Source organism: Orcinus orca, chromosome 20 (assembly GCF_937001465.1).
Source record: "Orcinus orca chromosome 20, mOrcOrc1.1, whole genome shotgun sequence".
Classification (NCBI taxonomy): Eukaryota; Metazoa; Chordata; class Mammalia; order Artiodactyla; family Delphinidae; genus Orcinus; species Orcinus orca.
This window is the reverse complement of record NC_064578.1, coordinates 50,501,723-50,528,452: the sequence shown is the minus strand read 5'-3', so window position 1 is coordinate 50,528,452 and position 26,730 is coordinate 50,501,723. Positions and strand designations below refer to the sequence as shown.

Here is a 26,730-nt window from a genome sequence, read left to right as displayed (position 1 = left end):
ACTGGTTCTGACCCAGCTTAGGAGGTTAGAAGAAAATAATTCAGAGCAAATAGGAAGTGAAGTGGCTGAGTTTCTAAATGAGCAAGGTGCTCACCTGTACCTTGGTAACATAACGACTGACATAATAGGAGAAAAAAAAGGATTGTTTCTGAGATTTCTGGCGGTTGGTATTTAATAAGCTGATTCCAAGATCCGTAGGAGCAGTCTGCTCATTGGTGGAGGGGAATCCTGTTAAATGGTTTGAGATCGGTTTCAGAGTTGGAACCTAATGGAAAGAGGGGAAAAGCTGCCTGTTTGGGTGGCATATAAAGTTCATTTGAGTAGGTTAAGGTAAACTGAGATTGTTTGGTATCATGGAGTTGGCTTTCCAAATTTATCGGCTGAGTCTTTGCTGCAGACCTCTTTTGCTTTTGATAGTTTATGAAGATGCAGTCTTGAAGACATTGTGCAAAGTTTTTTGCCTGGAGTTAGTAACAATAGGAGGTTGTGAGAGCAGTTCTTCAAATTTTTTTTTTAACTTATTTATTTTTGGCTGCCTTGGGTCTTTGTTGCTGCGCGTGGGCTTTCTTTAGTTGCGGTGAGCAGGGGCTACACTTTGTTGCAGTACATGGGCTTCTCATTGCGGTGGCTTCTCTTGTTGCGGAGCATGGGCTCTAGGCCTGCAGGCTTCAGTAGTTGTGGCTTACGGGCTCTAGAGCACAGGCTCAGTAGTTGTGGCCCACGGGCTTAGTTGCTCCACGGCATGTGAGATCTTATCGGACTAGGGCTTGAACCCGTGTCCCCTGCGTTGGCAGACAGATTCTTAACCACTGAGCAACCAGGGAAGCCCATGAGGGCAGTTCTTAAAATACATTTCTGACCCTTAGTCAGTTGATGACCAAGATGAAGACATGGCCTCTTAGTTGGTGTAGATGTAGTTGCATCCTGCTTTGGGAATAATTTTTTTAGTAGTACATAGGTTTGCTCAGAGCATAGTTTGCTTCTGTTGGCCAAATTGCTCTGGGTAGAGAATCTTTCTTGTTTTTTTATTTTTGTTATTTTTCATCTGTGTGAACTGGTGACTCAGCTCGCTATTTGTAAGGCAAGTGGTGACATCTTTTGAACGTTGGAGGTGGCAGCAGGATATGAAGGAACAGCGTGGGTTTGGAGGCAGATGAGATTGTGTTCAGTGTGCAGTGGCCACCGAGGATAAGGCCCTCCTCTCGGGGCATTGCGGTCAAATGGGCATATGCAGAACACCCACACAATGCCTGGCATTCAGAGAATCTTGGTTTCTTTATCTTCCTGCTGTCCCACTAGAGAAAAACTCTAAATAGAATTTACAGTCTGGTGTATAAACAGAGGTAAGAATAACATCTGTGTTTTTGAAGGAAGTCAGTTTATCTTTCACTTCTTGGGTTTCTGGTCAGCAGTTTAATTGCAAGGAGCTGATTGGGGTTTCAACTAAGTGGAAGCCATCTTAAGGCATTTCTTGCTGGCTCAGTGTCCTTATTATACGATGCTGCAACAGTCATGCTTTCTTGAGCTGTTGGCTACCTTCCCCTGCTCATCTTTTGCAATCAGAGTCTGAGTCAGGGCTACGGCCTTAGTAGGCCTCCTGAGCCCAGGGAAACCAGGGCTCTAGCACCTCACCCACTGCTAACCAGTCACGTCCCCTTAAGTAAGTCCTTTACCCTCACCAGAGTCCGAGAGAACACGGTCTGTCCCAGCTCCAAGATTCTCCCACCCCTTGGTGATTTGGCTGCGTCAGTTAAGGTTTTGTTCATTCAGCAGCCAGGCTTGTCTCGTGCTTTTCTTGGAGCCGAACAGTTTTCGGAGTGTTCAAGGAGCCCTTCTCTCCTCGGGACTTCATTTAGAGTTGGGCAGAAGTTGGTACTGCCTTTACCCGGCCTCATGTTACCTTCCCGTATCTGCCCTGCCTTCTGCCGCTTCTGGCCACAGTGAGGCATGGTTGCTGCTACTGCAGCTCCTGGTACCCAGCTGCAGAGTAGATGCCTTGAAAATGAATTGTAAGGGTAGGCTAAGTGGCTAGATCCCAGGAAGAGCCGTTAGAGAAACCTTGGCTCAGCAGCTTAGCTGAATTCCAGGCTGGATCCCTTGTCCCTGTTGAGTGATCCCAGAAAACCCTACACTTCAGAGCCATAAAGCTTAATAGAGCCTGGATGCTGCCTGCTCCCTCCACACCAGGCAGGCCCAGTTCTGGTAGAGAGATGGTGGGGAGTGGTGGCTGGCTGTGGACGTGGGTGTCAGGCAGACTGGATGTGCCGCAAGGGTTACTCATCTCTTAGGTCAGTCTCCTGGCCTTCCCAAAGGTGTGACCTCTTGGGCATTGTCATGTGAAGGTCAAAGATTACCTGCCCTAGGGGCCGTCTGAGTGCTTTTCATGCATTAGCTCACCTTAGTCCTGCTGAGAAACTGAAACAGAGGTGAAGTCACTTGTTGAAGGTCACAGGGCTGTTGGGTGTGGAGGCAGTTAGAACCCAGCCAGCCGGTACCCAGCCCTGAGGTCTATACCCAGAGGCCGTCCTGGGTCTGGCACAATATCTCTCAAACTGCAGCATGCAGGCATTAGTGGGATATAAGGTCCATTTAGTGATTTGCCTCCTGTATGTGGAAAACAAATGGAGGAGGGTAGAAAAAGCAGAGTACCGCAGAGGTTAAGTGTGACTTTGTGAAAGTTTATAAGCTGAGTTTTATCGGAACTTTCGTTTAGCTTGTCTGCGGCTACTTTTGTGCTAAACAGCAGAGTTGACTAGGTGGGACAGAGACTGTGTGGCCCGCACGGCCTGAAGTGTTTTTTGCTGCCCTTTGCGCTGGTCTTGTGGGCCTAGTGCCTGGAGGGTGTACACAGCAGCCACCATCGTTTATCTTTGTTGTGGTGGTGGAGGTGTTGGGGGCAATGGGAGGGGACTTTAAAGTTGTCCCCAGAGAGGGGGGCTGTGCTACTACTGCCCCTCCATGACTTGTTGAGGTTCCATCATCCCTATGTTCCACTCCTTCCAGTGGATGTAGAGGCCCACACCCAGTCTTTTGAACCTTTAAATTGAAGGGATGTGCATTCATTAGAAGGAACTGAAGACCTCTTGAAGCCCGGTGAGGAAATGGATGGCAGCTAACACATCCCTTCTATGGCCCGACCCAAGGGAGCTGGGCCCAGACGTGAGTGTCAGTTGGCTAAACCTCCACTGCAGGTGGCTTGGATTATTGCCCTCCTCATTTTCCTAACAGACACCAGGGCTTAGGTTTCCTTGGAGTCCAGGCCCTGCCATTGCACGGGGCACCAGAGCAGTCCCCGGAAGCACAGCCTTTCAGCGACAGAGGCAGCCCCTGGCTGCAGCCCTGAGGTTGCTGACTGGCAGCCACGTTCATCTGCTCAGTTGGTGCACCAGTCACATAGGGGCTCTTGTCATTTATCCTCTGGTCTATCAGGAAGCCCTCGATAAACACCTTGGTGAATGAGTTTGTGACCAAAGACAACCCCTCAGTGACCTATTTAGAGTTTTAAGTGATCCAGGTTGCTGCCTGGGAAATGGTCCAATGTCTTTGTTGATGAAATTGACAAAGAGGGTGTGGATGGCTGAGATTGATGCCTGTTTGTGTAGACCATATCCCAAGCACCCTCCCAGTCTATACCTGGCCCTGTGCTGGGCCCTTGGAAACTCAGGGATGAGTGCCAGCCTCTTTCTTCTCCACCCTCCAGGAGCCCACCGTTGACTGGAATATTTGTATACAGATAATTGCATATATGAACAAGAAATCTTTGCGTCCTAGGCCAGGTCTCTTTTAAGAGGAAAATGTTAATACTTTGTCTTGGCTGAATGGAACCAAATTGATTCCCCTGAAAAAATTATAAACAAGAAGTCTTAGTTCACAAGTTTCATGGTTCGATTTTCCTTTCTGGAATAATAAAAATCGTCTCTCTTTGGATGAGAACCAGCATCTTTCCAGCTTTAAGCAATCCAAAGCGAGGCTGGCCTGAGAAGGAGGTTAGGAAATTCTTTGTTGCTGCGAAGCAGATTTCAGAGGTTCATCTGACAGGAAAAACTTGGATCAGAGAGATGCCTCTATCAAGAACACGAGCTGTTTTCAGGGCGAGTGGGAGTAGGAGAATAGCTATTTGAGCAAAGAAAAGGACACTTTTGACTCAGAGATTCGTCTAGCAAGCTGGGTTTTTCTTGGTCAGCTTGTTTTAAACTCTACAGAAATGTTCTGCCTAAGAGGTTTGTGTGCTTGGACGAACCCCAGTGTGGATGCCACACACTTGGGAGTGTAGCGATCCTTCTAGCGTTAGAGGACTTTGGAATTTTCCTCCCTTGGATTCATGTTGCTTTCTGTCCCTCTTGGGATAAGTCCTATTTGTTTTTTTGCTATAGGATTCCTTGGACCTTTGTAGGCACCTCTTTTTTTTTTTTTTAAGACACTATTTATTTACTTATTTTGTCTGCGTTGGGTTTTCATTGCTGGGCGCGGGCTTTCTCTAGTTGCGGGGAGCGGGGTTACTCTTCGTTGTGGTGCGCAGGCTTCTCACTGCGGTGGCTTCTCTTGGTGCAGAGCAGGTGCACAGGCTTCAGTAGTTGTGGCACGCAAGCTCAGTAGTTGTGGCTTGCGGGCTCTAGAGCGTAGGCTCAGTAGTTGTGGCGCACGGGCATAGTTGTGGGATCCCACGGGCATGTGGGATCTTCCCGGCAGGGCTCAAACCTGTGTCCCCTGCATTGGCAGGCGGATTCTTAACCACTGCACCACCAGGGAAGTCCCTTCTGGGCACCTCTTATTCCCTAAACTATCCAGATGTCTTTGGGTCATATTTTTGAATGTCCCAATTCCATTCATTTGATGTTGGATGGCCTGGATTGGCTTTGTGTCTTTGCATGTTGATAGTTTTTACTCCAAGCAGTTATTCTGGGCCAGGTTGGTGCTAAACACTTGATTTACATGGTCTCAGGGAATTCTTTCTAGGAGGATATATATCCATCCTGGAGGTTCCTTTACTGCCTTCACTTCACAATTGAAACAGGGCACAGAGTGTATAAGGAGCTTGCCCAGTGTCTTAGTATTAACTTTGGCATTTTTGCAGTACTGTTTCATTTAATCTGTTTTCTGTACGTGTGTCTTATTTTTTTCCAACTCAAGTATAAATTTCAGGGTGAGAGTTGTTTTGTTTGTTGGCCTGTTTAGTAAATTATTCTTTTTTGGATAATTTCTAATTGTCTCAAGGGTTGAGGTTAAGAGCTGGACCTGGAGTCAGAAAGTCCTGGACTCTGGTTCCAGTTCTGCTTTTTCCTGCTGTGACCCTGTGGGCATATTTCTTCCCATCTTTGAGCCTCAGTTTATTTGTCTATAAAATGGGGATACTAATGAATTGCTACTGCATACGTTTGTTAATGCATTTCAGTGACAGATGTGCAGAAGTGGAGAGCACAGCAGTGTGGTGCCTGGAATGGAAATTGCTGCTACAGGATGTTAGTAGTGAATATTTCCTATGGCTCTTGGATTTTATAAGACCCTGGGGTGCCCAGGAAGGTTTTATAGTTGAGGAAACCACAGCAGAGATGTGAGGGCTGGTGGAGGCCCCCACCTTGAACTCCAGCTCTTTGCTAGGGAAATTAACTTTTTGAGGACCTTGATGAGCTCTCTTCACTTTACTGAGAGGTTGTCCCCACCCAGGGCATCTTTTTTATTTTTTAACTTTTTCTTAGGGAAATTTTCTAACATATTTAAGAGAAGAGAAAATAGTGTCATAGATTGCCTTATACCCATCACCAGTTTCAACAGTTATACACATTTTGTGAATTTTGGTTCATCTCACTACCTCCCCCCATCCCCCTTGAGTATTTTAAAGCACATCCCAGACCTCATCTCATTTCACCCATACATTCTTCAGTATGAATCTTTAACTTAATTTTTTTTAACATAACCACAAAACCATAATCATGCCTAACAAAATTAACAATAATTACTTAGTATCTCAAATATCCAGTCCGGGTTCAGATTTCTCCAATTTCCCCCACATTGACTCTGGCAGTAGGTGTATTCACGTCAGGGTCCTGGCAGTGGACAGGCTGTCTTGCTTCCGTTGAAGTGAGGGGTTTGGGCTGCGGCTTGGGCTTCTCCTGTGGTTGGTTTGTGCTTGCTGCTCGGGTGGTGTCTGTGATGTGGGCATGTTGCCATGGAAATGCTGTGATGTCACTGAGCCAGTTATGACCACACCTGAGAATGTTGAGGGGGAGGGAGACACAGTGCTTCTTTGCTCTTGATCTGTGGTTGAAGAACCTGGGTATAATTACACCGAAAAACATGTGCAAGACCCAGGAAATTTCAAGAATTTCCTGCCTCTAAAAAATCCCTCAATGAGGTTCCCCCCGTGAGTGCTTCACCACGGCCTAAATCGAGGGAAGGTCTCAGGGGCCTTCCTCAGGCATGAGCCCTGAGCCAGTTTTGTAAGGCAAAGGCTCCGTGCCTTCACTCCTAGTAAATGACTGTCCTGCAGGGTTGGATTTGGGGATCCTGGACTTCCGCATTTAGGCCTGTTGTTTAACATGTGAAGAGGCGGAGCCTCCTTGTAATTTTTGTAATCTTGTTCCTAATTAATGGGTCATTCAGAGCCTACCCAGGCAATTTGTTGAGAGTTTGGGCAGTTAATGATCATAACCCTGACCTTCACATTAACCTAGCCGCCTCTTGTCAAGGGCTCTCATGATCTTGAGGTAACAGCCACTGCTCCCATGGGTTTTCATCTTTTTTGTTTCTTGCCTGTCTCTCCTCTTTCTCTCTCTTTTTTCTTTTGTAAATCAGGTAGATCCATAAACCCAGGCCCCTTTCAGCTTCCATCCAACTCTCCTCTAGAGGATTTCTGTGTTGCCAAACTTCATTTTTGTAAGGGACCTTTCTCCCTTTTTCCCGGGGCTCAGCTCTCGCTGTGCCTTTTCCTCCTGGTCAGCCACTTGGTTACTTTCTCATACCACCTAGATGAGAGCTGAGGAAGGGGAGATGTCGATTTGTCAGTTTCGTCAGCAGGGTTTATTTGCAGAGGATGGTGGCACAGACGGGCCAAGAAAAGTGAGAACTTGTTGGCCAGCAGTTAGCAGTGGTTCCTGAGGGGAGTTGGCTGTAGCTTCTCCATAGAAGAAAATGCTTCCCAGTAAGCACTGCAGCTGGTTTAGGATTATCCATGTGGAGGTGTGCTCATGCTAGCTGGTTCTTAATACCAATAGCTGTTACTTGTCTGGTACTTACTTTGTGCCTGCCCCCCATGTCAAGGGTTTTATCTGTGTTATCTCGTTTAACCCTCACAACCCCTTGAGGTAGGTACTACACTTATCCCGTTCTGCAGATGAGAAAACCGAGGCTCAGGTTATGTACCAAGAGCACGCGCTAGGGAAGACGCAGAGCTGGTTGAGTTACTTGGTCTGCAAAAGGAAGCAGGATGCCCAAATCTGTAGACTGGTGGGTGGGCCCAGCCTCCTTTGAAGCATGATGTTTCTTTCCAGTACTGTTTTTGCCAAGCCCATGGTATGTGATGAACCTGACACACTTCTGTGCCCTGTGGAGTTGGCCCGTAGGCATTCCTTAGAATGGGCACCCTGATCTCTTCTTTGACCCAGAAGGAGGAGTTGGCCATCACCAGCTCTGCAAGTGGAAACTTAAATGCCCTGGATGCTTAGTCTAGGAGGCACAAGGCAGAACTGAGCCTCAGCAAGGCATTGGCCTTTTCCTGTTTCCTCCCGGGCATCCATTCCAAGTTGGTCGCCCAGCATGGTTGGTTTCTAGTTCCTGATGTCTCTGGCGGGCCAGCCCTGGTGCAGGCATCCCAGCACGTTGCCAGTCCAGGCTCTGGGAATTTTTTTTTTTTTTCATTTTAACATTTTTATTGGAGTATAATTTCTTTACAATGGTATGTTAGTTTCAGCTTCCCAACAAAATGAATCAGTTATATATATATACATATGTTCCCATATCTCTTCCCGCTTGCGTCTCCCTCCCTCCCACCCTCCCTATACCACCCCTCCAGGCGGTCACAAAGCACCGAGCTGATCTCCCTGTGCTATGCGGCTGCTTCCCACTACAGGCTCTGGGAATTAAGTGGTCTCTGCCCAGGCCGATGCTTCAGGGTTTCTCCTACATGCTTGTCTCAAGAAGGTTTGGCACGTCTAGATTGAAATGATTAGCGCAGTGGGGCTTCCCCCACTTTTCTTGGGGAATCATGTCGCAGTCTATTCAGCATGCTCCCTCGGTATTTAATCCCACTCTGACATGGCTTTTGCTGGCAGTCTGTTCAGTGGCACCACTTAACCCCGGTTGCTATTTTATGGAGGCAGCCTTTGTGCGGTTGTGTCAGTGGCCCACAGGAGTCCTGCCTCTATCCCAGTTGGCTTGATTTTCTTTCTTTCTTTTTTTTCTTCTGGTAAACAGAGTCTGAAGAAAATAGGCCCTGTATTCATGCAGGACATTTAGCTTGGAATCTCCAGCGTTATCAAGGGGAAACCCCCTCAGGTGACCAGAGGTGGGCCCAGGGCTCAGAAGAGTTGGAGAGCATGGTGGTCCAGATGGTGGTGAGGATGCGCAGTGGGCAGTCAAGTGTCACCATCCCTGCGTCTTCTCTGGTATCCCATTCCCCTTCAGAAATCACCAGGGATTTTTTTCTCTTTTTTTCTTTTTTTTGCGGTACGTGGGCCTCTCACTGTTGTGGCCTCTCCCGTTGCGGAGCACAGGCTCCGGACGCGCAGGCTTAGCGGCCATGGCTCACGGGCCCAGCCAGTCCGCGGCATGTGGGATCTTCCCGGACCGGGGAATGAACCTGCGTCCCTTGCATCGGCAGGCGGACTCTCAACCACTGCGCCACCAGGGAAGCCCCTACCAGGGATTTTTTGATGCTGTTTATTTTGCAGCTGCTCCCAACTCCAGGGGAACAAAGTTTCAAGTATTCACTACCCGGTTTGTAAAAAGTTGTAGATTCTCACTGAGCCCACATCTGCCTGGGGCTGTTAATATAGATAATGCAGAGAATTCCTCTTTGGCTAAAAGTCTTTGAAGGGTGGTTTTGGATGCTGTACCTCCTTGCCTTTGGAATGAAAAGGCATTCTTCTGGAGCCATTCTTGAGGATGGTTGAAGCTCTTGGAGTTGCTTGTATGGTCTTTTGTTCCCCCCTCCCGCGAGTGTTAGCAGTGATATGTAGCAGCAGGACAGGGGTGGAGGCCTCAGCTGACCCTGGGCAAGACCTTTGCTGGCCGTGCCATGGCATCCTTGCCCGTGAACGTAGAGGTGGAGGAGTGTTTGTGGGTGCCAGCCTCTCTGGCTCAGCTGCCCCGGCCCTGTATCACAGACACTGCCCTGTGGCCTGGGTTTCTTGTAATCTGTATCTTTTCCTGCAAGGACAATGCAGAACAGGAGGTGCTCAAGGACCCGGCACAGAGAAGATGCTCAGAAATGTTTGTGGCATCAAGTAGGCGGTCGATGAGTGGGCTCCCCCTTCCCTTTCCATCCTCAGCAATTGAGGAAGAATGGCGAGCTTAGAGCCAGTTTCTGGCTTTTTCGTGTCCCCCCGTCTATCTGACCTCGACATATCCTTTCACCTGCTATCCCTTTAAGTTCCTCCTGTTTGAAAATGAGGTGGTTGATGGTGCCCCGCTGTCCCTTCCACTCTGACACGCCTCTTCTGGTTCCAAGAGGGTCTTTTGCCCTTTGCGATCTTGGGCTTTCTTCTCATCCGGGCTTCTGGGCCCCCAGGCAGTTTCTGTCTTCCTGGGTTCCCTTCATCCCTGCCCTGGGATTCTGGGTACTTTCATCTTTTTCCTTTCCGGACTAAAGTGTGGAGAGTGATGCTTTTGTTTAGCTTTTCTTCATAGACCCCAACCCCTTCCTCTCCGGTCTGTCGCTGGGCCTTCCCTAGTTCCATAGCGTCTGTCTAGTCTGTCTGTCACTGTATTTCTCCTGAGGTGTGGCGACCTGGCCCGCCCAGCAGTGTTCCCAGCAGGGAACAGTCTATTCAGCCTGCTCGGCTTGGTATGAAAAGGCCCAGGCGTCGGCAGCAGCAGGTTTGCCCTGCCCATTAGTAACAGCTTCCCCCTGTTTGGTGAGCTTGCCAAAACCAGTTTCCCCAGTTAGGTGGCGCTTTTACTGCGGACAAGGCCATTCTGGCAGAGTTGCCTCATCCCATGAGAGCTTTGCTCCCACGAGAGCGGCTCCTGGTGTGGGCCACACCCAAGCCAGAAGGTGCCTCATTTGTCAGGAATGCCGCCTCCTGCCTCCACCACAGTTGACTCGGCATCTTCCCTCTGGGCTGGCCCACGACAGCCTGGCGGTTCCAGGGGAACAGCACGAGGCACCCATCGGTCACCTCTCTGTATTGTTTCCTTTGAAACGTCGGGAGGAGTTTTGGTCCTGCATTCTGTGTTTGAGAGCTGCCCTTGACCTCTGCCAGGGTAACTGTGGGGCTGTACCATTTGGGTTTGAAGCTGCCCCGACCCCTTTGAATTGGGAGTGAGAGTTAATGGAAGAGTCCCCTTGGTGGGGAGCAGCGTGGAGGCGCACAAAGGGAGCAGTGCGAGGGAAAGGGCCGTGGAGGATCCTCAGAGAGGTCGGCAGTTGTTTCTCCACAAAGCCTGTTAGAACCTTCAGGGCTCCAGGGGCCGGGCTCGCCTGATGAGCTTGTTCCCATGCTGACCGGCTCCCATCTGAACGGCCGAGGCCTTTTTGGCCTAGATTAGTTCTCTCTGTGGTTAGCCTTTTAGGTCCTGGGTTCATTATGTTACTCTTTATCTTCTTCACATTCTCTTTGTGGGTCTTAGTTAATGGAGAAGGAAGGAGTTTTTTATGCTCTCACACATACTTTGCCATCGTCATGCATGAGGAACTTGAGGAGCTTTTGACATTTTTTACATTTGTTTATTTTTTTAAAGCAACTCCTGCACTTGTGAGAACTGTGTCTGTGGGTTTGGCTCAAAAACGGGATTATTTTTCCAGCTGCTCCTTTCTTAATCCCCCCCACCCCACCCCCGACCCTGTACATACTTTGATGTTCAGAACGTCCTGTCAGCAGCATCTGTCACATGTGGAGAGTGCTTTTGTTTTGTAAAGTAAGGGAGATTGGGGTGACGTGGGGGATTTGGCAGAGTCAGGAAGTCGTAGGACAGGGAGCCAGAAGGGATACCCGGAGGTGAGGCAAGTCAGGTGGGAAGCAAGGGGGCCAACAGCAGGTGGGGGTGAGCCCTCGTGTGGTCGTGTCAGGAGGGGCCTGGGACCCTTCCCCTCTCTCCACCTGCTTAGCTCCCTGCCTCTGGCCCAGAGCCGTGGAGCTGGCAGAGCAGTCAGGCCTCGAAACCCAGGGACCGGAGCCTGTTTGCTCGTGGCAGCACCTCTGGCATCCACGGCGCCCCCGCCCCCAGCCGGGACAGACAGAGCCGATGCAGCCCTTTGGGGGAGATACGGGATGGGACGGGGAGCGGCCCCCGCCCTGTCTCCTCGGGCCTCTCGCCCTCAGCGCTGGGCCCCGCGTTCCCATCGCCCTGGGCCAGCCCACAGCCCCCGCGGCTCTCCCCTCAAACCCCGTGCTCACGTCGGCTTTGGGGTTGGTTCATAGGGAAGATGGTGAGTTGGAAGAAGGCGAACTGGAGGATGACGGGGCCGAGGAGACCCAGGACGCCTCCGGAGGCCCCGAGAGGAGCCGGAAGGAGAAGGGGGAGAAGCACCACAGCGACTCAGATGAGGAGAAGTCTCACCGGAGGCTGAAGCGGAAACGCAAGAAAGAGCGGGAGAAGGAGAAGAGGAGATCCAAGAAGAGGCGGAAATCCAAGCACAAAGTAGGTCCTGGCGGATGTGCTGGGCCTCCTGGCGCTGGGCCCAGCCGAGCGCCCCAGGGGCCGAGCTCATCTTGTCAGGCCAGAGGGCACTCTTAATCGGGCTGTTTTTCCTTTCCCCAAATTGGATAAAGACCTTTTCTAAAAGAGTTGGTAGCTCATGCTCCATTGCTGCTAGATGCCCCTAGGTGAGGCGTTTTGCAAGGAGCCCTACCGGCACATTCCAGCAGTGACTGTGCAGGTGGCCAGCCCTCCGCAGAAGCTCTAATCCTCTGCCCCTGTCCTTGCAGCGCCACGCTTCTTCCAGCGATGACTTCTCTGACTTCTCAGATGACTCGGATTTCAGCCCCAGCGAGAAGGGGCACCGCAAGTACAGAGAGTACAGCCCCCCCTATGCGCCGGTGAGTGACTGCTGGTCAGGGACCCCCATGGGGCTCGGAGCTGGGGGTAATGAAATCGCCCATGTTTCCTGAACACTGGCTGTGTGCTGGGCATTCTTACGTGGCACTTTACACGGATTTTAATTCTGCAAGATTAGGTATTGTTTTTATCCCCGCTTTATAGGTGAGGACACTGAGACTTCGAGAACTTCCGCCAGGTTGCACGGCTCTGAAGTACAGGAGCTGGGGTTGAGCCCAGTCAGTGGCTGATTGCCATACTTCTGTATGCCACCTTTTCCCATGGCCTTGGCAGGGCTCGTCATATCCCCTGTCCCCAAGAAAGATGATGATTTGTCCCTGTGAGAGCTGACTTTTCCACTGTTCAGCAGTGTCCTTTTGTGGAAAGTTGGCAAGAGAATGAAGCGGTTATGGGAGTAAATCATCTCGGATGTTGTGGGGTCAGAAGTAATATACCACTGAGCTTAAGCATAAATTTAAATTATTTGTCCGGTTTGTATATTTTTTTATTTTCCTCAGGCAAAACCAGTAAGAAGTAAATCAACATAGATTTTCAAATTTTGATAAAAAGTATTTTTAAAGTTAGTAGTTCTTAAAGGTATCCTGTAACTCAGCATCATCCATCATAACAGATAAGTTATTGTAAGGAATAAGAGTTGACATTGATCTACTAATGTAGATTCAGGCTTTAAACCTGAGGGCAGCAGGGAATGGAGAGAACAGCACCAGCTTTGATTGGGAACTAGGGGTTGAGGCATTTTAAGATCTGCTAAAGTGGCACTTCCCTCGTGGTCCAGTGGTTAAGAATCCACCCTCCAATGCAGGGGACACGGGTTCGATCCCTGGTCGGGGAACTAAGATCCCACGTGCCATGGGGCAACTAAGCCTGAGCACCACAACAAAAACCCAACGCAGCCAAAAAAAAAAAAAAGGATCTGCTAAAGTAGTTGTATACATCTCCATGTTTTATGTTTTCTTTTTTTTATAATGAGTGTGGATTTTTTAAATGAATAGACTTTATCTTTAGAGCAGTTTTATTTTTTAAATTCTATTGAATATAGTTAATTTTCAGTGTTGTGCTAATTTCTTCTGTACAGCAAGGTGACTCAGTTATATGTACACGTATTCTTTCATATTCTTTTCCATTGTGGTTTGTCACAGGATATTGAATATAGTTCCCTGTGCTATGCAGTAGGACCCTGTTGTTTTTAGAGCAGTTTTAGGTTTGGAGAAAATGGAGCAGGTAGTCCAGTTCCCTGCCCACCCCACCCAGTTCCCCAGTTTTTAATGTCTTGCATTAGTGTGGCACGTTTGTTGTAATTGTTTAGCCAGCGTTGGCACGTATTTGATTAGAGTCCATAGTTTACATTAGGGTCCCCCTTTGTGTTTTACAGTTCTTTGGGTTTTGACAAATGCATCTTGTTATATATGCACCATACACTATCATATAAAATAGTTTCAATTCCCTAAAAGTCCTCTTTTCTTTACCTACTCATCAGTCCCTCCCCCCAAGCCCCTCGCAACCACCAGTCTTTTTACTGTCTCTGTAGTTTTGCCTGTTCCAGAATGTCATTTAATTGGACTCATATGTAGCTTTTCCGGATTGTCTTCTTTGACTTAACGATATTCGTTTATACAGTCCCTCCATGTCTTTCTTATTTCTTTTAATTGTTGAATACTCCATTGTCTGAATGTAACAGTTTGTTTATCCATTTACCTACTGAAGGACATCTTGGTGTCTTCCATTTGTGCATGTATGTGTATTTTTGAACTTCATCCAGTATCTCTTGGAACTAGCACACTTTGGAAAGCATCATTTTAAATGGTTTTCTAGTTTGGTTGCCAAATAGTCATTAATTGAATTCTAAGGCCCCAGAAAAATGTTGACTGAGGAGCACCCCTCTTGCCAATCAGGCCTCCTCCCCAAATGAGATTGTTCTATCTACCTGGGAAATAAACCCTTCTTTTCCCTCTCCAGTAATTCAGGGGTCGTGGGGCCTGTGTTTCTCAATTGTCTTTAAAGCTGTGGCTCTTTCTGAAGAACAGAAACATCTGGGCCAACAGCCCAGATCTCATTCAGGTGGCTGGGGGCTAGCGTCTCACCCCAGGGACAGCAGAGACACCCAGACAGCTGTGCCAGTTCAGGGAATAGTGGGGATCTTGGTCTGAATCCGAGGCCCCAGGGCCAGCTCACTGTCCTCTCCCCATCAGTCCCACCAGCAGTATCCCCCGTCGCACACCACACCCCTGCCCAAGAAGGCCTACTCCAAGATGGACAGCAAGGGCTACGGCATGTACGAAGACTATGAGAACGAGCAGTACGGGGAGTACGAGGGTGATGAGGAGGAGGACATGGGCAAGGACGACTACGACGACTTCACCAAAGAGCTGAACCAGTACCGGCGGGCCAAGGAGGGCAGCAGCCGGGGCCGAGGTGAGACGCGCAGCTTCTCCTCCAGGTTGTCGGAGCAGGCCCGGGGCTGGGGGTTGGGCGCTCAGTACAGAGCCAGACAGACCTCATGGGCCATGTGCTCATGGAGCGTCAAGTCTGGGAGAAGAGTTGTGCAGTCATGCAGGGCTGAGATAAGCATAGAAGGAGACAGGCAGGGAGCTCTATCCCAAGCACAGGGGACCAGAGTTCTGCCACGTGAGAAGAGGGTCCAGTGCTGAAGCCGTGGTTGGGATGGAGCCAGACTGGCGTGAGGCAAGGAGAAGACTGCTGTGGCTCAAGATGGTAGTGGTGGTGGTTTTTTGTTTTTTGGTTTTTTTTGGCCACACCCCGCGCCGAGTCCTAACCACTGGACCGCCAGGGAAGTCCCTGAAGGGTTTTTTAAATTCACTTCCTGGTCAGCTATGAAGAGATATAGAAGGGACAGCTCTCACCCCTGGGGACGGTAACTGACAACTGGCGCCTCCTCCCCCAGCCTCCCATCTCCCATCACCTGACAAAGCGTGACTGCAGCCACTGGACTGCCACACCTCTGAACCTTGAACCTGCGGCAGTTAGGAGGATGATGGGGGAGGGCAGAGCACCAGCAACCCAGCCCAGCCTCTTAGAACCATCTCCTGCCAATGATATTTCCCAACCCCAGAGTGCTTCCAGAATTTTCCAGCCCAGCAGTTCTTAGCCCTGCTTGAGGCCCAGCTTGTTGTTTGAGTGACTGGTCATTCTTTCTTTCTGGCGGTCTTTCTTAGACTCCTCCCTAGCTAGGCCCTGCTCTTTGGGGAGATTCTGGACTAGCTTGTCCAATAGAAATATAATGCAAGCCACCATTCAACTACAAATTTTCTAGTGGTCACATTAAAAGGAAACATGAAATTAATTTTAACAACACATTTTATCAGTACATTCCAAATCTCACTTCGATATATAATCAAAATAGACAGATGTGACATTTTATATTCTCTCTCTCTCTCTTTTTTAATTAAGTTTTTGAAATTCAGTGTGCACTTTATACTCACAGTATTTCTTAGCTTGGCCAGCCACATTTCAGGTACTCAGTAGCCACACGTGACTGGTGCCTTTGTGTCAGACAGCGCCTCAGTCAGGGTAGTGTAGTGAGTGCTACAGCAGGTGTGTGTCCACGGTGCTCAGCTACCCCTGTCCAGGGGCCCAGGGACCATGAATCAGCCTAGAGCAGCCGGGAAGGCTTCTTAGAACAGGAGGAGGAGGAGGAAATGATTGACCTTGGGCAGTCAGTGGGTTAACTTCTCTTCCGCTGGTGGGTCAACTTCTCTTCTGCTGGTGGGTCCTGCTTGCTCAGACACTCACTGTCTGAATCACCATGCAGGCAACCGAGGCCGTGGCAGGGGCTACCGAGGCCGTGGAAGCCGCGGAGGGTCTCGAGGCCGAGGCATGGGCAGGGGCAGCCGAGGCAGAGGCAGAGGCTCCGTGGGAGGAGACCACCCGGAGGACGAAGAGGACTTCTATGAAGAGGACATGGAAGTAAGGCTTTCTCCAGCTTGGGGTGGGGGGTGGGAGTGGGGGCAGGTGGCTGGTGAGCTGCAAGACTAGGTCTGTAAGACTGAGGTGGAAAGAAAGCATCAGATGGCAGGTTTATGTGTTTAGAAATGTTCATTTATTATTTGGAATAGAGAAAACGTTCCTGTGGTTCAGAATTGAAAAAGTACCAAAGGGTGAGCTGTCAAAAACATCTTCATCTCACTGCTCTCTCAGCGAGCGCCTTAGTTCCCATCCCTGAAGACAGGGTTCCCGAGGGTACTCTCGAAGCATTTAATGCCTTCGCAGTCAGTTGCCTGTTTAGTTACCTCCTACACACACACAAACGCGTGTGCACGTGAGGAGAACTACCACGCTCACTGTTTTGTCCCTGCCCGAGACCTTGCCACGCTGCCCCTTGTTCTAGCTGCACAGCTGTCCCTTGGGAGCTGCCCAGTGGGCTGGGAGTCCTAAGAGTGAAGACTGCGACCAGCCGCCGCTTAGGCTGTGGCGTGTGAAGAGGGGGCACAGGTGTGAGTCACTGGGTTGCTCACTTGCTTTTCTGAGTTTGACATTGTCCCGAGTGTACAAAAAGGCAGAAAGGGGTGGAGTATATAGTTCAGGACATTGTTCATTGTTCGCCAAATGACACTTTACTGCTTCTCTTCCCTCCGGAATTCCAGTATGGAGAAAGTGAGGAGCCGATGGGAGATGAGGACTATGACGACTATTCCAAGGAGCTGAACCAGTACCGCCGGTCCAAGGATGGCCGAGGACGAGGTGGGCGGGGGCCACGAGGGGCCAGTCTGTGGGGCTCCTCCTGGCAGCTGCTGGCCTCGGGTCCTGGAGGGAGACCTTGGGTTAACGCCGTTTCTCTCTTCTGCAGGGCTAAGTCGAGGCCGTGGCCGGGGTTCCCGAGGTCGAGGGAAAGGGATGGGCCGGGGCCGTGGTCGAGGTGGCAGCCGAGGAGGGATGAACAAGGGTGGAATGAATGATGACGAAGACTTCTACGACGAGGACATGGGCGTAAGTCGGCTCTTCATTCTGATCTGATGTTTTTACTCAAGGCTTCTTCTTGAAATTCGTTTTTTTCTTTAATGAGTTATCCTCCGAGGCTGGTCTTGTCCCCCTGCTCCCATCAGCCGTTCCCCGTAGGGCCTGTCAGCACTAATTATCTCTCATGGGGGTTGCGCTGCTGGTGAGACCCTCTGTTTTTAAAGGCATATCTTTGTAGCACCTGCAGTCACCTGTTCTCTGAGTCCCTGAGTTAGCCCTGGAGAGTTTTCCAGGGAGGCTCGTGCCGCCTCTTCTTGGAATGAATGCAGTCCCGCGCAGGTGTGTGGCGCGCGAGTCCGCAGCTGCCCACACTCCACGCTCTGGGGCTCAGACCCCACAGAGTTGGGTGCTGGATGGAAGCTGCTGGTCAGCACTCCTGTTACACGGGGGCGTGCTCATCCCTGCCAGCTAGCCTGTTTCACTTTCCCTCCCTCAGAGCCCGTCTCCACCTGGCCTGCACAGGCCCTCCCTACCCTTCCTCTTCATTCCCCTTTATAGTCACACTCTGTGTTCCTAACAGGACGGTGGTGGAAGCTACCGGAGGGGTGACCATGACAAGCCCCACCAGCAGTCCGATAAGAAAGGCAAAGTCATCTGCAAATACTTCGTGGAAGGGCGGTGCACATGGGTAAGGGGCCAGTTCCAGTAGTACCAGGGTGCCCAGAGCAGGGACACATGGGCCTCTGGGAGTGTTCTGGAGGCCACACTCACTGGGGGCAGTGTTCTGGTGGGCTTGGAGTGATTGTCTGAGAGATGCCTGGAAGGCCTGGAAGACTTAGTTCACTCCTCAGAGTGACTGAAGAGCCAGGACAAGATTGGTGACACATCTGGGTTTTTTTGGTTTGGGAGGATTTTTTTTGGCCAAAATTTTCACCCAATCCATATGGCCTCAAACGTTTTGTTAGAATTGATGCTCATGCAAAGGTGTAACATATCCTGGTTGAGTTACTGAACTTCAGTGTTGGAGAGGGAATCATTAAGGCATCCAGACAGAAAAGGTGGTCAAGGTCAGCCTTGACCTTCACAGCAGCATATAATGCCAGAAGATGGGCCAATGTCCTGAAAGTTCTGAAGGAAACGAGTATAATCCAGTGTTAGTTCAACCAGGCAGCTTTTTATTCAGGTATACAGGCAGCAGGCAGATATTGGCAAGCAAGTACCCAGGGAGTACTGCACCTGTGTACCTGTCTTAGGAAAAAATATTACTGTGTTTTAAACAAAAGTGTGTTTGTGTGTAAAATAGTCCTTATTATAGTTGCAATTCATATTATTTTTAGAAACTTAAAATATATATAAACAAAAAACAGTAGCTATTCCTAAGAGAATGGGGGGATGGGTATAGAAGAACAGTTTCTCTTTTCAGTTTACCTGGATGTTGTTTTGTTTGGATTGTACAATTTGACTACAAATAGCAGAAAACTCAACTCCACTGGCTTAAACACATAGATGTTTGTCTCTCAGAATAGTCTGGGAATTCCCTGGTGGTCCAGTGATTAGGACTCTGCACTTCCACTGCGGCTGGCATGGGTTTGATCCCTGGTTGGTGAACTAAGATGCTGCATGCCGTGTGGTGTGGCCAAAAAAAAAAAAGGTCTGGGGCGGGGGTGTGGGGGCATTACAGGGCTGGTACAGTTGTCAGTGGCACCATGGGGGACCCAAGTTCCTTCCTACTTTTTATTCTGGCATCTTTAAGAGTGTGGCTTTTGTCCTCATGGTTGCTTAATGGCTGCTGTGCCTCCAGGCATCACATCCAAGGGCTAGGAGGAAGAAAACTGTGTGAAGGGATTTTTTTAAAAATCAGGGCAGTATTGTCTTCCCTTGGGAGTTTGGGGTTCTCTTAGAAATTGGGGTTCTGTTAGAAAGGAAGAAGCATGAAACTGGATACTAGCAGTTATGCAGCATGTTAACAGTAAGTGAGTAAGAGAGGCGAAGGCAAGAGGAGGAAGAGTTAGAAAGAAGCAGTGAAAGGCAGCAGAACGGAGCCGGGAGGACTGAGGACATGGGGGAGGGAGGCAAGGGCAAGAGAAAGGGCCACACACTTTGGCAGAAGTTTCAGGTTGGTGGGAAACTGCATTTCTGTGTCTGCCTTTCCTGGGCCTCCTGCCCTTTCTGGGGTCGGGGTGGGGGTTTCTGTCGTTGGTCCCTGTGTGCTTCAGCAGTGACAGAGCAGTACTTCCTTTTGCAAACACCTTACCTTTTCACTGCTTCTCTTCCAGGGAGACCACTGTAATTTTAGCCACGACATCGAGCTACCAAAGAAGCGAGAACTGTGCAAGTTTTACATCACCGGATTTTGTGCCAGAGCCGAGAACTGCCCCTATATGCATGATATCCTTTGGTGCCCACATTTGATCTGATTGAGGGTGCAGAGCTCCTTTTCTCCTTATTGGTAATAACAGCTGATCTTCACCACACTTTCGCTCTGTGTGCCAGTACTGTGCCAAGAGCTTTGCGCATCCATCTCTTAACCCTCACATCTGCCCTGTGATGGGTCTGCTCTTCCTAGTCTGCAGATGACTAAACGGAGGCACACACGTTATATGTTCCCTTTACATATACAGTTGACCCTTGAACAACATGGGTTTGAACTCTGCAGGTCCACTCAGATATTGTTTTGTTTTCAGTAGTAAATACTGCAGTACTACACGATCTGTGGTTGGTTGGATCCACAGATGCAGAACTGAGGGTATGGAGGACGGATTACAAATTATACTCAGATTTTTGACCGAGTTGGCGCCCCTAACCCCCATGTTGTTCAAGGGTCAAGTGTACTCTCGAGACTGGCTTATACCATTGCCTGTTATCTTTCTGAGATTTTTCAAATGGCTGTGTAACCATGGGCAAATCGTTGAACTTTTCCCCTCTTCCTGTTGAGTGAGGATCTGAGGACACAGCCTCAAGGCCAGCGTGGTGGGGCGGGAAGCACTACGGAGTGGGGATGTCGAGAACCGGGGTCTCATCTTGGGTCAGCTACCAACCTGCTGTGCAGCTCTGAGCCAGTCACTTCGCCTCTCTGGGCCTCAGTTTCCTTGTCTCTAAAACAAAGGGGCTTGGATTCTGTCCTTGGGTGGGTTTCATGAGGTGAGGCATTTGCCTTAACTTGCCGTGAACGTGATTTTCCGTGTAAGTTGTACCACACGACCGGAAACTGCATCAACGGCGATGACTGCATGTTCTCTCACGACCCCTTGACCGAGGAGACCAGAGAGCTCTTGGACAAGGTAATGTCCAGGCTGACAGCAGCCGTAGCTAATGGGGACCAGGAGGTACGCCTGCCACGGGCCTGGCACTGCAGCCCGCCTGTCTGGCCTCTGTGCAGGACCAGAATCCCCAGTTGCGTTGATTGGAGCTGGGCCATGTTTAGGAGGAAATGGGGACTGTATTCTCTGCAGGGAGAATTGAGGTGATCACACATGTGTCTTCTCTCCGGCCGGGACGGTTTTCCCTGGAGGGGCGGCTCCCTAAAAGGAATGTTGCGTGGTGTGTCTCCAAACATACCTTGTGATTTCTTAACTGTCCTTTAGAGAGAGCCCGTGGTATACAAAGAGGAGGTGAGACTTCGGATGGGTGTTGTTTTTGAATTATTTTTTAAGTTATTTGTATTTTTTATTTTTGGCTGTGCTGGGTCTTTATTGCTGCACGTGGGCTTTCTCTAGTTGCGGTGAGCAGGGGCTACTCTTAGTTGCAGTGCGCTGGCTTCTCATTGTGGTGGCTTCTCTTTTTTGCGGAGCACGGGCTCTAGGCACGCGGGCTTCAGTAGTTGTGGTGCCTGGGCTCTAGAGCGCAGACTCAGTAGTTGTGGTGCACGGGCTTAGTTGCTCCGCGGCACGTGGGATCTTCCCGGACCAGGGCTTGAACCCGTGTCCCCTGCATTGGCAGGCAGATTGTTAACCACTGTGCCACCAGGGAAGTCCCTGGATGGGTTCTGTTTTGATGGAAGGGTCAAACGTTTCTTTCCAAGTCTTAAGGGTTCTTTTATATAGTAGAAAAAGTATGGGGCAATTGGAGGCTCTCACGATGGGGAGACTTCCTCAACAGTGAGGTATCAGGGCTTCCTTAGCAGCCAAATGACATTTGAAACTCATCCTCATGTCTGTTGTTCTCCCTGAGGAGTCAGGCTGAGGACTTTGGGGGCCCCGGTTCCTGTCCTTGATTTCCTGACATCCATCACTGGGTGAATGTGTGCGAGAACACGTGTCCTTTCACATGAAGGCTTTCCTGCCTTCTCTCTGGTTCCCAGAAAGTTTAAGGAGATTGGCTGTTTTTTGAGAATTGAAAGAATCGGTGCCTCAGCCAGGTTTAGGAATCCACCCACGCGGGCCGGGGCTGCCTGAGGGGTTGAGGGGAAGCCCTGCACAAGCAAAGCAAGAGAACGTCCACTCCTCATTGGGAGAGCATTCATGGAGAAAGTTCTCATCTTTGCCAGGCCCTTTGGCCTGTTATCCTAGGAATAGGGTTTTGTAACTGGTAGCTGTCTAGAATCTGTGAGTCATTCACAGGGTAAGGAATGGGAAAAGTCATGGCGGTTTCATTTCTCATTTGAAGAACTAAACAATCTCTGACTGAGGACTGCCCCCTGCTGGTGGTTCAGAGTTTGCTCTCTAGACCAGTGCTGTCCAGTAGGAACACCACAGAGCCACAAATTTAAATTTTTTAGTAGCCACATTAAAAAAGTAAAAAGAGGTGAAATTAGTGCTACCAGTATATCTTATTTAACCCAGTATATCCATGTCCAAAGTACCACTTCAGCAGGTAATAAATGATGAAATAATTACGATATTTTGGGGGTTTTTTTGGTACTAAGTCTGAGGAATCTAGTGTTTATTTTCTGCTTATAGCACCCCAGTAGCCACACATGGCCAGTGACCACTATATCAGACAGCACAGCTCTAGACACCCTAATAAAAACTCAAAGCAAATCAAGGTGGCACGTTTCCATTTCTGGTCACAAACATTTTGAGATTATCAGTAACATCCCCTATCTAAAGTCAAGTCTTAGTAGGTTAAAAATGAGTGTTGAACCTGGAAAAACCATTCCAGAATCGAATTTGGGTGGTCAGAAAGTAAAACTTGAACCTTTACAATGGGCCCAGAGTAACCCTGATAAACGTGTGGGGTCAGCCATTTCCTTCTGTCCTGGACAGAGTTGCAGCTTGATCAACTAGGGCTGGGGCCTGAGGCTCCTGGGCAGCCCTTGGGTCCAAGCTGTGGTGCCACTTAGGACAGGGCCTCGTCATCCTCTCTTGAAATGTCTGTGCTCTCTCTTCCACCCTTTTCTTCAGCTTTATTTTCTTGCTTCTTGGTGATGTTTCTGTCTGTCCAGATACATCAGCTTCCAACCATCCACTCTAGGTTTGAGACGTGCCTGCCTTTGGGGCTGTCAGTGACTGTAACGTGAGAGTGAGTGGCAAGAATAAGGCAAAGAATTCCCTCCACCTAGATTCCTCTGTCAGCATTATTTTGCCCCATTTGCTTTATCACTTTGCTCTCGTTTATTTTTTTTCCTTGATCCATTTGAAAATAAGTTGCGTACATTATGGTTCTTTACCATTAAATCCTTCAGTTACCGTTTTATACATATACTGTTTTATAGTCAGGTTTGTCAAGGTATAGTTTGTATCCAGTCTAAAAAAAAAAAGTGTCCCTGTTTAGTTCTGTTAATTTTTTTTTTGGCTGCGCTGGGCATCATGCGGGATCTTAGTTCCCCAACCAGGGATCGAACCCATGCGCCCTGCAGTGGAAGCGCAGAGCTCTTAACCACTGGACAGCCAGGGAATTTTCCCTAGTTCTGTGAATTTTGACAAACACAGAGAGTCATGTGACCACCTCACAGTCTAGGTAGAGGAAATTCATTCTTTCACCCCCAGAACCCCTCCCCTTTTGTAAGCAGTGCCTCTCCCATTTCCAGACCTTGGAAACCACTGATCTGTTTTCTGTCCCTGTAGTTTGCCTTTTCAAGAAAGTCATATAAATAGATATATGGTAGGTAGCTTCTAAACGTGTGTGCAGTTTATGTAGCCTTTTGTTTTTTTATAAATTTATTTTTAAAATTTATTTGTTCACTTTGTTGGGTCTTTGTTGCTGTGCGTGGGCTTTCTCTAGTTGTGGCGAGTGGGGGCTACTCTTCGTTGTGGTGCGCAGGCTTCTCATTGCGGTGACTTCTTTTGTTGTGAGCACAGGCTCTAGGTGCGCGGGCTTCAGTAGTTGTGGCATGTGAGCTTCAGTAGTTGTGGCTCGTGGGCTCTAGAGTGCAGGCTCAGTAGTTGTGGCGCACGGGCTTAGTTGCTCTGCGGCATGTGGGATCTTCCCGGACCAGTTCCCCTGCATTGGCAGGCGGATTCTTAACCGCTGGTCCACCAGGGAAGCCCTATAATAGCCTTCTGAATCTGCCGTCTTTCATTCCGAATAAGGCGTTTGAAATTCATCCACATTGTTGCAAGTATTGATAGTTCATCACTGTTTGTTCTTGAGTAGCACTCCACTCAGCGTGGATGATCCGAGATTGTTTATCTAGTCACCAGTTGAAGAACATTTGATTTGTTATCAGTTTGGGGCAAAAGCTTAGATTTTTTTTTTTTTTTTTTGTCCGTGCCGTACAGGATCTTAATTCGCCTGTAGGATCTTAGTTCCGCAACCAGGAATTGAACCCGCGCTCCCTGCAGTGGAAGCCCAGAGTCTTAACCACAGGACCACCAGGGAATTCCCAAAGCTTAGAATGTTTAACAAATGGACATGAGCTTATTTCTTATTTCCTTGGCCCATGAACCTTGGCCCACATGTCTATGTGTATCCGCAGGTGTGGCCGTCCTTTTCCATTGAGAGGATGCCTTTGACTTTTGGAAGCCCGGGAATCATTCAGAATCAGTCCTGGCGGGGGAGGTTGTGGGACCCAGCAAGGCCCTGGTTGTGTGGTGTGAGGGAGCTCCTTGCTTCAGAGAGGCCCAGGAAGGGGCGCATGGGTGTCTCTAGGGATAGATGTGCCGGAGGACTGCCTGGATGGTTTGGGTTCAGCTTTTCAGGGTGGGGTGGGGTGTTGACATCTCCTGTGTATCTTACGCATCAGTGTTCTGGGCTCTGATGCGATTCAGCCCCTGCTTTTGAGGCAGCGCTTGCGGCCCAGTGTGGGTGGCGGGTAAAGAGATAAGTGCAGGGAGCTGGCTGTGTCCCTCGCGGGAGTCCTCGTCGGGGTGTCGTGGGGTCTGCGTGAGGGGTGGGGGGGCGAAGTCCTGGAGTGGGAGCCCACCGTGAGGTGAGATTTCTCCCCAGTGTGGAATGAGTGTGGAAGCCCCAATTGTGGGGCACAGTGGGGAAGCAGAAGTGATGGGACCCAGGGAGGTGAGTGTGAGAGAGAGGGTGCCCGCCTTGCCTGGGGACCAGCGATACGCTTGTAGGGGCTGTCCTGTGGGCCAGTGCTTCAGTTCGTTTGGTCATTGAGTTCATTGCCTGGCCCAGTGTGCTGAGCACCGTGCCGGGCCAGGGATGGCAGTGGAAGGATCACCTCAGCCTCTGTCCCCCGCACAGGGGCCATTGGCTGGGTGTTCCCGAGTGCTGAGAGGTACAGAGATGTGTGACCCTAGTCTCGGGGGCGAGGGGAGTGTGGCGCATTTGGTGTCTGGACCACGGCATCCCCTCCCTGGGTGGGGAGGAAGTTGTGGTCAAGTTTGTTCCTGTTTAATGAGGTATAACGTCCTCCTTAGGTTTTGCCTACACCTGAGGGCATTCCATTGAGAGGAGCTGGCAGTGCAGGGCTTTGGCTCTGTGACTGGAGGCTGCTCTGCCCGAGGGGGAGTGAGTGCAGAGAGGCTGGGGCAGGGTCCATCTCAGAGAAGGTGGGGCCCGGTCCGGAGGGCGGGGCTGAGCTGGGCAGCAGCTCCTGGGTGGAGTTTGGGGGTGGGGATAAGAGAAGGGAGGGGTGCGGGGTCCCCCCCTCACAGCCCAGCTAGTGGCCTGCGGAGGAGCAGGAGGTGCATGGAATGAGGTGCGGCCAGATGGAGATGGTACCCGTAGCTCTGGCCAGAGAGGTGGTGTGGGAGCCCCAGCCGAAGGTGGGGAGGTGGGGGGGCAGCGGAGCTGGGAGGCAAACCCAGAGGAGCACCAAGCAACCGAGTAGGCCCGTCAAAGCCTTAACTCCTTTAGTCCCCTGTGCCCCACCCTCTGGAGCCCAGGGAATGCAGGGGAAGGTGCGCTTATCTGTTTTCTTTGCTCATTTATTTAACAAATGTGTGGTCACGCCTGCTTTGTAGCAGGCACTGTTCCGGGCACCGGGGACGCAGTGGTGAGGAGACAGGATCCAGTCATCAGGCAGACGCCGATTACACACTGGGATCGGGGCAGTGGAGGGAATGTGCAGGGAGCCCAGAGACCCTCAAACAGGCTGCCATGGGGGGGAGGCTCAGTGAGGAGGTGACACTCGCTGGCCCCAGGTGAATAACAGGCAGGAAGGAGGGGCGAGGGAGGCATGTGCTGGGCTGGGGTCACAGTGCGAGCAACAGCTACAACACGGTTGAGGGACCAAAAGGGGCCAGCTGGCTGGAAAGGAAGCGGGCGGAACGTGGGGCAGTAGAGCAGTCAGGGCTGCCTCTGTGGCTGCGGCCCCTCCGCCGCTCCCGAGAGCAGTGCTAAAAGACACCACGAGGTGCGGGGCTCTCTCAGCACAGCTAGTCTCGGGCAGCGTTTCCCACACTGCGGTGGACACGTGTGAAATGTGGTCCTAGTTCAGCGGGTCCCCCTGTGCTGCTGGTCCACAGACAAACCACACCTTGAGTAGCAGGGCTCTAAGGGAACAGATGTTTTCCACTGATCAGACTTCCAAGTTTTCCGTTCCCTTTGAAGCCAAATTCTTCTTGGACCCTGTGTCCCTGGGTCCACATACTGTTGCTGATGGTTAGGAGAGAGAAAAGCTGGGAACTGCCTGACACCCGCTGGGAAGTCCTGCCTCCGCCACCCACGCCGCCACCACTGTCCCTGGGCGGGGAGCAAGAGGAGGGGTTGTCTTGAGCAGCGCTGAGGCTGAGGCGCCGGGGCGTCTCAGAGCCCCCTTTAGGGTCCACTAAGGCATGTGTGCCGAGGTCCCCAAGGCCACCTGGGCCCAGGTTGGACAATTTGCTGGGGAGACTCCCAGGGCCGAGCTGGCTGAGATTTAACTCCAATGAGTTAAATCAGGTAGACGCCGATTATACACTGGGATCAGGGCAGTGGAGGGAATGTGCAGGGAGCCCAGAGACCCTCAAACAGAATGCACAGAGGAAAGGCAGGCGGTAAAGGCTGAAACCAGGCACCAGCTTCCAGGAGTCCTCGCCCCCTGGAGTCACACGGGACGTGTATAACTCCTCAGGTTGTGACACAGTGCGTAGAACGCTGTCCACCATGGGCGTGCAGTAGAGACTCAGTCAGTGCCCAAGGTTTTTATTGAGGGCAGCCTCTGCCTGGCATGTACCAAAATCCCAGACTCCCAGAAGGAAAAGGGGTGTTCCGCAGAAAGCATGGTGTTTGTGCAAACGGTTTGGACACAGTGAGCCCCTCTTAGCAGTCAGGGAATCCTGG

General features: G+C 50.3%; 1 protein-coding gene across 10 annotated transcripts in view; it reads left to right on the top strand.

Moving 5' to 3' along the window:
* Positions 1 to 26,730, top strand: part of ZC3H4 (zinc finger CCCH-type containing 4) — a 43,363-nt gene that overhangs the window by 4,873 nt on the left and 11,760 nt on the right. For all 10 annotated transcript variants that reach the window (XM_049702865.1, XM_049702874.1, XM_049702867.1 and 7 more), the window contains 9 exons: positions 11,577 to 11,796; positions 12,084 to 12,194; positions 14,403 to 14,625; positions 15,983 to 16,137; positions 16,815 to 16,911; positions 17,018 to 17,157; positions 17,708 to 17,815; positions 19,404 to 19,515; positions 20,299 to 20,408. In XM_049702865.1, coding sequence (XP_049558822.1) covers positions 11,577 to 11,796; positions 12,084 to 12,194; positions 14,403 to 14,625; positions 15,983 to 16,137; positions 16,815 to 16,911; positions 17,018 to 17,157; positions 17,708 to 17,815; positions 19,404 to 19,515; positions 20,299 to 20,408 — 1,276 coding nt within the window. The remainder of the gene's footprint in view (positions 1 to 11,576; positions 11,797 to 12,083; positions 12,195 to 14,402; positions 14,626 to 15,982; positions 16,138 to 16,814; positions 16,912 to 17,017; positions 17,158 to 17,707; positions 17,816 to 19,403; positions 19,516 to 20,298; positions 20,409 to 26,730) is intronic.